Source organism: Topomyia yanbarensis, chromosome 3 (genome assembly GCF_030247195.1).
Source record: "Topomyia yanbarensis strain Yona2022 chromosome 3, ASM3024719v1, whole genome shotgun sequence".
In the NCBI taxonomy this organism is placed as follows: Eukaryota; Metazoa; Arthropoda; class Insecta; order Diptera; family Culicidae; genus Topomyia; species Topomyia yanbarensis.
The window spans coordinates 169,323,225-169,334,108 of record NC_080672.1 but is presented as its reverse complement, the minus strand read 5'-3'; the positions used below and the strand labels follow the sequence as shown (position 1 = coordinate 169,334,108).

The 10,884-nt window shown below is 40.5% G+C and overlaps 1 protein-coding gene across 1 annotated transcript in view; it reads right to left on the bottom strand.

The window, feature by feature from the left end:
* Positions 1–3,063: 3,063 nt before the first annotated feature.
* LOC131687377 (uncharacterized) overlaps positions 3,064–10,884 on the bottom strand; it is a 108,591-nt gene continuing 100,770 nt past the window's right edge. Inside the window, exon 3 of the mRNA XM_058971461.1 lies at positions 3,064–3,307. Within this exon, the coding sequence (XP_058827444.1) occupies positions 3,064–3,307 (244 nt within the window). The remainder of the gene's footprint in view (positions 3,308–10,884) is intronic.

Here is a 10,884-nt window from a genome sequence, read left to right as displayed (position 1 = left end):
CAATTTGCGCATGAGGGCACAATACCTTACTTAGAAAAGCTGCATTTGAATGTGTCGAGTTGGATTTGAATGTCACGAAACATTCGTTGACAGAAGCTGATGTATCGTCTGAATCGGGCTTAACGCTCAAATAACAAATAAATGAACCATGATTGAGTTACTTTATTTGTCCCTCCGGTGGAGCTTTCGTCGATATGTTGTTTTTTCTTACTACCTCGCTTCTTTGTAAACTATTACGATGTATAAAAAATAATGATACAATTTCAATTTCGTCGTCTCTTATTCATTTATTTAATTTTTTTTATAAAAGACTAAGAGTGAATCAATTTTCCTTTTTTTATGTTTTAACGACATTCAATTAGCAAGGGGTTTGAAAATTAAGTATATTTTTCAATATTAAGAGCCATAGTACTCAAGCCAGAGCAAGGAGCTGAAGGAAGAAAGTTGAGATAAGCGTGGAAAGTGCTTGACCAAGCTTAGAGTTTAACGACTTAACCATTTGTATGCTACCATAGGACTCAGGATCTTTTGGCATTATTTATTTAGGAATGGGCGATGTCGATGCGATTTTTTAAAAATCTTTCTCTTTGTGTCGATACATTGATTTTTTCGGGCTATTTTCGGACCGATTTTTGATAACGTCGATTTTGTTGACACTGATCCGGTAAAGTCGATTTTTTTTATAAATTCCCATTGAAAAAAATACGATTTTAATACAATTGATCTTTTTATCTCGAAAAATCTATCTTTTTCTCCAATCTTTCCCGGTTCGATATTTGACGACGTAGATTTTCATTAATTAAAAAAAAAATCGACGTAGAAAAATCGATTTCATTTATCATTATGCTGACCACTGTATTCATTTGGAAGGTTATTTTATGTTAGAGACAGCGTTGCCAGATATACCGATTTATCGGTATATATTCCGATTTTTACGCTCGATAAAATCTATAAAAAATACCGTTTTTTATTGTTTATACCAATAAATACCGATTTTACTATAATGAAACTACCTACGAAGGAAAATGGATCAAAAGTTGCTGAGTGTAACTTTCTGACAAGTTATCTCACGTCAAATCATTCGAAAATGGATTTATTAGGTAATTGAATGGTTTTGATGATTTTTGTCATTCTAAATGATCACTGATTTTGGATTCCCCTGGTAGGTATTTTGTTTTCAATTAAGTATCCGCCATTTTGTTCGACTGCTTTTTAATTCTTTTGGTATTAAATAAATTTTCTACTGCAAAAATTATGAAATTTCTGATTATTGTATTGATTTAAGTGAGTTTTGAAGTCGTCTATAGAGATGATTTTTTTACATCCAGAGAGTATTGACTTCGCTAATGATTAGATTGTACTATATTCGACTTATATCCAGTATAAAACAGTTCTTCCCATCTAGAGTCCTTCAATTAGTTTCGGGTAATGATTAAAAAAACCACTGCAAAATAAACACTTCAATTGTATTTTGCCCAGAAAAACCTTAGATTTTATAGTTTTTGTCTAAAAGAAGAAAAAAATCGATCAAAATGGTAAATACTAAGGCTAATGAAGTTTTGCAGTAATTGAAATATCTGTGTTCTTTTAGTATGAGAAACCCTTAAAACTTGTTTGACTGCCTAATAGATTTCCGTCCGTTTGTCAAAATACAGACTCAAGCTCAACCATCAATTTCCTTAACCGAGGCGCGCAGAGCCGAGGGTCATATGTCGTTCGACGTGATCGGAACGTCCTGTATGTGTGTGCATGTGTATGTATGTATGCTAGTGTTAAATAATGACACTCGCTTTCCACACTCCAGATGGTGGAGCCGAGTTAAACAAAGTTATACTCAATTAAACAGTGTTACATCGCCCTACCCGAGCAAATTCTCATGGGCTCAGAAACCATATAACCACTTAAAAAGACTATGAATATGGTCCGTTTCAAATTCCAAAGCCATCAAAACACCATAAAATGGTCTCAATAACCCATAGTAACACCATGGTTTTTATATGGGAACTACTGGACCATGGCGATGGTGTTTTGATGGGTTGCTCCCATTACCAACACTATCAAAGTACCATATAGTGGGGGTGAATCTGGACCAGATCTGACTTTTCGTTTGCTCGGGTAGGATGCTATTGAATTTTATTTAGATCGGAGTTCTGGCTCTCTTTCTCTCTTTCTCCGGAATGGCTTACTTCATTTCCACGAGCTTACTTTCAGATAGAAGGTGCAGTATCCTTACTTACTGCCGTCTAATTTCATTTGGATCGGAGTTATGTTTCCAGAGTTACGAGTTGAAAAGTATGATCACTCGTAAAACTCCCTGAATGATTTTGCCTTTCTCATATAAAGACTCAATAGCTGTGAGAACCGACCTTTTAACATTCAACTCAGTTCGTTGAGATCGAAAAATGTGTGGGTTTGCATGTTTTTTTTTCTCTAAAAAGGTTTAAAAAGCTTCAAAATCTTGCCTTTGGTGTATTGGCACTGTATGGGATTCACTTTTTTCGAATTTCTCCTTCACTTACTTACTCCATGAAATGGCTCGATCTTTGAACCATTTATCTCTCAACTCTCCTCTTGCTTTCCGTCTCGTCCCAGTGAGCCGTTTAGCTTCTGTTTCCTGTGATTGCCTAATTTACTGAGCCCTTTGGCTCACTCGTGTCTTTCAGAACAGCGACTCGGCCCACTATTCCATTCAGCACCAGTGATGCCACAAGTACAGATTTATTTAGAAAAGTACAGATTTTTCAATTGTTTTTGGTACATATTCTGTACAATACGGATTACAGATTTCTGTAAAAAAGTACAGATTGGTACAGTTTTTTTACATGACCTCAGGGTAAAATAGTTTAACACTGCTATGAATCCCAGTACAAGGTAGGGAAACGTTGAGTTAGGCCGCTGACGGAGTGATGGCAAGAATCTGAAATGTAGCTGATACTGACTGAGCTTGAACTGAAGCTGACATTAGAATGCGATATGCGCGAAACCAGAGTCGAAATTCATGGTTTGGTTTGCCTGAATGAAAATTAAGTATAAGAAAAACGATTTTTTTTTAAAACAACCCTGTTATTGTTTGGGCACAGAATCTGGTACAGATGTTTCTATAGAATAGTACAGATAGAAAAGAATTTTGATATGAACTCCCAGTACATATTTAATTGTGGCAACACTGTCCGGACCTGAACCAGACCCAGGCTTGGTGATTAGATCCAGACGAGTGTCTGGATCCGGACCCTCGGTTCGGATAGGTAGATCCAAACCGTAGGTCTTGCTTCCCGTACATGACGGGAAGGACACTTGCTGTTGACATCTGTGATAGAAAAGAAATTTCAATTTATTACCGACCGAAATACCCCACCACTATTTCGAGTCGGTTTTTTTCTGACTGTGCTTAGAATCTAGCCGAGTGTGAGCCGATCTTCAAATACGGAATGTGTCTTGTCGTGTAGAGAAAATCGAAACTCATCTTTATCCACAATGTGTTCGCTTCGCTTGATGCGTAATACAATGGCAAGCGAAGTGCTACACACTTCCAAGCAATCCAACGCGTTTATATTTATTTACAAGAATTGATGAAACATGAGTTCGACGCAGAGAAGATTTGAATGTGTTGGCGTTTGGCGAATTTTATGTTGGGACCGTTTTAGTATTAAATGCTATTAGAACATTTTTTTCTTACTACCGTAAGCGGCCGAGCTTTGGGTGTACGAGGTAATTACCCACACGTCAAATGTTTTTAATTGTGATGAAAATCTATGTGGACACGCCCATAGCCTCCTATCTGACTGCTCATACAAAGCATAATGCTATAGTATCATTACACACATTACATCTTTGCGCATCCATGGTCTCCAATACCATTACCTGAAAAACAAACAATTTCCAAATTTGTGGCTGCTGTTTAGACAATATTGACGTCAAAAGTTGCGTCAAGTATCTCAAAATCAACAGCCAGCACCATCATTGAATAACCTAGTAACCTGTAAGGAAAAGCAACAAGGATGAAATCAAGTGTTCGCGAACATGAACATGGCAGTAACCACGATGATGACACGAGTGTACGAGTTAGAAATGAACGACCACCAAGACGCTGTAGGTTAGGAAAAATATTTTACCTCCTAGTAAACAGGTCTCAATATTATGTTGGATATGGGCAAGAATAAAGTTAGGAAAAGTATACACAAATTAAATTGCTGTAATAGGTTAGTGCACCGTACACTTAGCATAAACACCAGTCATCTCAATTTGCCGATAACAATATAGCAGAGAAGACTGTTTTTGTTTCCGTGTCTTCTTAATGCAATAGTATTTCTATTGACAGTCAATTATGTTTTATGCAGGGAATGCGTTACGTGCTAAAAAATATTGTTAATCCGGTAAACCAATCGAAAAACAAGCAAGAAAAACGTGTAAAAGTAGCCAAAAAGTGGTAAAATGTGGTGACGTTCATATATCCACAAATCCATCTCGTCGGATATCAATTGACGCAAAATCACATATTAGCCAATCAATCATAATGAAGTTTACGTTGTAACTAGCAACAGCTTTTTAGTCGCTTTCTATGGTTTGCAATTAATGTCTATATAAGTTTAAAAAAAAAACGTGACGATACAGTAACAGACATTTATAGATAATCACGGAGAGCGACTAAAATGTTGTAACTGGTTGAATCTACAAGTCATAAAGTTGAGATTTTGGATTCGATTTCATGTTTTCAGTATATGAAAGTCTTTCGTTTTATTTCTTTTCGTAATAGAATAAAATGAGGAAGATGATTAGTAATCACGTAGAAAAAGAGAGAACAATGAATCAATCAATTGAAATCGACTCAAGATCTTCTATATTTTCTATTCACTCAAGTCGAGTTATTTCGGACTTGCGCTCTGATATTCTCATTTCCGAAATACACTTACGTCTTCATTATCCATGATCCGCATCTTTGATGCGTTAGGTGCAACAGATTTAGTTGAAACTGTTTCAAAGATTGTGGTAAAATAAACCTGGAATCAAACAAACATTAAAGCTTTGTTCAAGTATTCGCAATCATTGCGGTAATCGTGGAAATAAATTAAATCAATTTACTTTTATTCAAAAAAAGTGTAACCGAAATCATCATTGAAAGTTGGTCTCACACCTTACTTACTCTTCCGCAAATGGGAAGAAAGTGCGATGTATTCCTTTCCATGTTTCAGAAGCAAGAGATGCTGAAATTGTCGATCTTATTTATATTTATAGTTTCTAGTTATTGTGATAGTGTCATGAATGATACAGTTAACATATTTGACGTTAATTAGAAGATATTAGTAATCAGCATTTAGTAATTTTCTTTCGGTTTATGGCCGATTTCAGGGCAATTTTTAAAATAGGTTGAATTCTAGGCAGTTTCCGTTAGTTGATTAAATCATTGAAATATATATTTTGGTCCTATTAATCACCGAAAAACCTTTCTGGCTGGGGCTCCGATCTGCCAGAATAAGAAAAAAAAAATGAAAACCGTTTAACTTAAATAGAATATATCAAAAAAAATGTGCTAGCATGATGCCATAGAACTGGTAATAGTTGCAGGATGCCAGATCAACAAAGTAGAAGTTGAACCGTTTCTGCACATCTACAAATCGCTTGCTAAATGGGAAGATTTAGTGCAAATTTCGACATTCTCTTTGTTAAAACATTTTATGGATATTTCTCTACCCAAGTTTCAGTATTGCCAAGCTTTGCCATATTCGGCTAGTGCATAAATATTTTGATCTCTAGAATATCCAATGTTGTAACGAGTGCAAATTGTAACTTGTAAATAAATAAGTAAAATTAAAAGCAACATCAATAATTCATTGATGTACTATAGCCTGTGACAAAGAAAATGTTTATAGGATTTTTAGTTTCTATTGTCTTATATTTGGAATTGTTTTCATTAAGAATTTTTCAAAATTTTCTTCGGTTTCTAGTCACTGTCTCAAGTCATCAGAATTCATTCGTTATCGAGCACTCAGTCGAGATAGAAGTCTTTTGTCATCGGTCCGTACACTCTATAGCGACAAATAGTGTTAATCCGCGTTCAAGGTTATTTACACACTCTGCGCCTAGCTGAGGTTTCAGTATTTTTTCCCTTCTTTTGTGTTTCTGTTTCTGAGTACCGTTAGCCGGTCAGTGAAGTGAAACAGTGTTCTTCTAGTAAGCCGTCTGGATACCGTTACATACACAAGCTAAGTATTAGTTTTCGTTTCCCCTTCTTGGTTGTCTTAATAACGTGCACTGGGCAATAGGCCCGTGCAAAAATGACTTCCCCTGACGGCGGTTCATCTCAAGGTGAGATGGACGTCGAAATAAAATCGGCTCCCCGGCTCAAGGTATATCCGAGCTCGGCCACCGGGCCATTTGTGATCTTCTTTCGGACCAAACAAAAAAAGTGTTTGAATCTGTTGCAGATTTCTCGAGTTCTGACGGATCGGTATTCGGCCGTGACAGAAATATCGAAAATTCGGCCTGATAAGCTTCGGGTGGTGGTTAACAGTTCAACTCAGGCAAACGATATTGCTGGATACGAGCCCTTTACGAGGGAGTACAGGGTGTATATTCCAGCTAGCAGGGTTGAAGTCAGTGGGGTCGTTTCCGATTCGAGTCTGAATTGCGAGGACCTGCTTAAATATGGGACTGGCTGTTTCAAAGACCCCATGCTTAAGCCAGTGAAGATACTGGAATGCAAACGTTTGCATTCAGCATCAGTCGCAGCTGACGGGAAGAAAACATACGTCAACTCAGACTCTTATCGGGTGACCTTCGCCGGCTCTGCCCTGCCTAATTACCTCCTTTTTGACAAGGTTCGTCTACCTGTTCGCCTCTTTGTGCCGCGGGTCATGAACTGTACTAATTGCAAACAATTGGGACACACAGCCTCCCATTGTAGCAATAAAGCCCGCTGTGGGAAATGCGGTGGGAATCATGCGGATGATTCCTGTGGTAGAGATGTCGAAAAGTGCCTCTACTGTGGGGGAAACCCACATGATCTCCCTTCATGTCCCGCGTACAAACAGCGCGAGGAAAATCTTAAGCGTTCCCTTCAGGGACGCTCTAAGCGATCTTTTGCAGAAATGCTTAAGATAGCTACGCCACCTGTCTCTACGAACATCTTTACCAACCTGTCTACTGACGAAGGCGACTGTGATGAACCCCAGGAGGGAACATCTTCTGCTGTGCCTAGAAGTAGTAGAAAAAGGAAGAACATTTCCTCTTCCAAGCTTCGTCGTAAAGGCCAGAAGGTGTCTCTTCATGGTCCCCCTAAAATAACTACTCAAGGAAGTACTGGTGCAAAACCGAAGCAAGTCGCTCCCGGTCTCAGTAACCTGAGCTCAGAAAAGGAGTTCCCAGCACTTCCAGGAACATCAAAAACCCCAAGTGTTCCCATATCTCAGCCAGAGAAAGAAAACAGTGCTGGCTTAATAAATTTCTCTGACATTGTGGACCGTATTCTTACAGCGTTAAACATTTCTGACCCCCTTAAAAGTATCTTGATAAGCTTTCTCCCCGCAGTAAAAACATTCTTGATGCAGTTCACTGCGAAATGGCCCCTTCTTTCAGCGATTGTATCCTTCGATGGCTAATTCATCGAACAAGGTCAAGGATTTAATCACTGTTCTACAGTGGAATTGCAGAAGCATTATCCCGAAAATCGATTCGTTTAAAATCTTACTAAATAATTTGAAATGCGATGCATTTGCCCTATGCGAGACATGGCTCACTTCAGAAATAACCCTACACTTCCACGATTTTAATATTATTCGCTTGGATCGAGAAGACTCTTACGGAGGAGTACTTTTGGGGATCAAAAAGTGCTATTCTTTCAATCGGATCGACCTCCCCTCGACACCAGGCATTGAAGTTGTCGCTTGCCAAACCAGAATTAAAGGCAAAGAACTTTGCATTGCTTCCACCTACATCCCCCCTAGAGCCTCAGTTAGCCACCGACGGCTTTGCGATATTGCGGAACTCCTCCCCGCACCGAGGCTAGTTTTAGGTGACTTTAACTCCCACGGCACGGCATGGGGTTGTCTTCATGACGATAATCGATCTACCCTACTCCATGAGCTTTGCGACAACTTCAATATGACTATTTTGAATACGGGTGAAATGACACGGATTCCTGTCCCTCCAGCGCGTCCGAGCGCCTTAGACCTGTCCCTCTGCTCGACATCGCTGCGGTTAGATTGCATGTGGAAGGTAGTCTCTGATCCCCACGGCAGCGACCATCTGCCAATCGTAATTAATATTGCTAACGGTTCAGGGCCACCGAATACAATCAATGTTTCGTATGACCTCACACGAAATATTGATTGGAAGAGCTACGCGTCCGCGATATCCGAAAAAGTAGAATCGACACAAGAGCTTCCTCCGGAGGAAGAGTACGGGTTCCTGGCTGGCTTGATTCTCGATACCGCGATTCAAGCTCAGACTAAACGCGTACCAGACGCGAATTCACGCGGGCGTCCTCCCAATCCATGGTGGGACAAAGAGTGCTCAGACGTGTACGCGGAGAAGGCCGCTGCGTATAAGACCTTCCGGGACGACGGGCTGCCAGCTAGCTACCGACAATACGCGATGGCGGAAACGCGCATGAAGAGTTTGATAAAAGCCAAAAAACGTAGCTACTGGCGCCGGTTCGTCGACGGACTAACGAGAGAAACATCGATGAGCACTCTTTGGAGTACGGCCCGGCGCTTACGAAACCGAAACAGTACCAATGAGAGCGTGGAATATTCAAACCGTTGGATATTCGATTTTGCCAAGAAGGTTTGTCCGGATTCCGCCCCGGCACAGAAGATCTACCGCGCCGCGTCCCCTCACAATAACGCGAACGAAACACCGTTTTCGATGGTGGAGTTCTCACTTGCTCTCTTATCATGTAACAATAAAGCCCCAGGGCCAGACAGAATCAAATTTAACTTGTTAAAGAATCTGCCAGACTCTGCCAAGAGACGCTTGTTGAATTTATTTAATAAGTTTCTTGAGGGTAATATTGTCCCTCATGACTGGAGGCAAGTGAAGGTCATCGCCATTCAAAAACCAGGAAAACCAGCCTCCGACCACAACTCGTATCGACCGATTGCAATGCTGTCCTGTATCCGAAAGTTGTTCGAGAAAATGATCTTGTTTCGCCTCGATAATTGGGTTGAAGCAAATGGCTTACTGTCAGATACACAATTTGGTTTCCGCAAAGGCAAAGGGACGAACGATTGTCTTGCGTTGCTCTCAACAGAAATTCAAATGGCTTATGCTAGCAAAGAGCAGATGGCATCAGTTTTCCTAGATATAAAGGGGGCTTTTGATTCAGTTTCTATCAAAATTCTTTCTGAGAAGCTGCACCAGCATGGTCTTTCACCGACTCTAAACAACTTTTTGCTAAACTTGCTGTCTGAAAAACATATGCATTTTTCGCATGGTGATTTATCGACATCACGAATTAGCTACATGGGTCTTCCCCAGGGCTCATGTCTAAGCCCCCTTCTCTATAACTTTTACGTGAATGACATTGACGAATGTCTTGTCAATTCCTGCACGCTAAGGCAGCTTGCAGATGACGGTGTGGTCTCTATTACAGGTCCCAAAGCCGTCGATCTGCAAGGACCATTGCAAGATACCTTGGACAATTTGTCTGCTTGGGCCCTCCAGCTAGGTATCGAGTTCTCCACGGAGAAAACTGAGCTAGTCGTATTTTCAAGGAAGCGTGAACCAGCGCAACTACAGCTTCAATTAATGGGTCAAACTATTGCTCAGGTTTCAACTTTCAAATATCTCGGGGTCTGGTTCGACTCTAAAGGAACCTGGGGATGTCACATTAGGTATCTGAAACAGAAGTGCCAGCAAAGGATCGACTTTCTCCGTACATTAACCGGAACATGGTGGGGTGCCCACCCAGGAGACCTGATCAGGCTGTACCAAACAACAATATTGTCGGTGATGGAGTACGGGAGTTTCTGTTTCCGCTCCGCTGCGAACATACATTTCATCAAACTAGAGCGAATCCAATATTGTTGTTTGCGTATTGCTTTGGGTTGTATGCACTCGACACATACGATGAGTTTAGAAGTGCTGGCGGGCGTCCTTCCGCTGAAAAATCGATTTTGGGAACTCTCCTATCGATTGCTCATCCGATGCGATATCTTGAACCCGTTAGTAATTGCAAATTTCGAAAGGCTTATCGAGCTCAATTCTCAAACCCGATTTATGTCCTTGTACTTCGATTACATGGCACAAAATATCAATCCTTCTTCATACTATCCCAACCGTGTCAATCTCTTTCATGCTTCTGATTCAACTGTTTTCTTTGACACATCCATGAAAGACGAGATTCGTGGAATCCCGGATCACATACGCCCGCAAGTGATCCCAAGCATCTTTCATAGTAAATTTCGAGAAGTCGACTGCAACAAGATGTTTTACACCGACGGGTCAAGCCTCGACGGCTCCACTGGCTTCGGTATATTCAATCAAAACCTCACCGCCTCATTCAAACTCAATGATCCTGCTTCAGTTTACGTCGCAGAACTTGCTGCTATTCAGTATACCCTTGGGATCATTGATACTTTGCCCACCGATCATTACTTTATTGTCTCGGATAGCCTCAGCTCAATCGAGGCTCTCCGTTCAATGAAACCGAGAAAGCACATTCCATATTTTCTGGGGAAAATCTGGGAGCGCCTGCGTGCTTTGTCTGCAAGATCGTACAAGATTACCTTAGTTTGGGTTCCCTCGCATTGCTCCATTCCAGGTAATGAAGAAGCGGACTCTTTAGCTAAGGCGGGCGCTTTGCAAGGTGACATATATGAAAGACCAATTAGCTTCAGCGAATTTTTCAGTATTACTCATCAGAGAACCCTCGAAAGTTGGCAAACA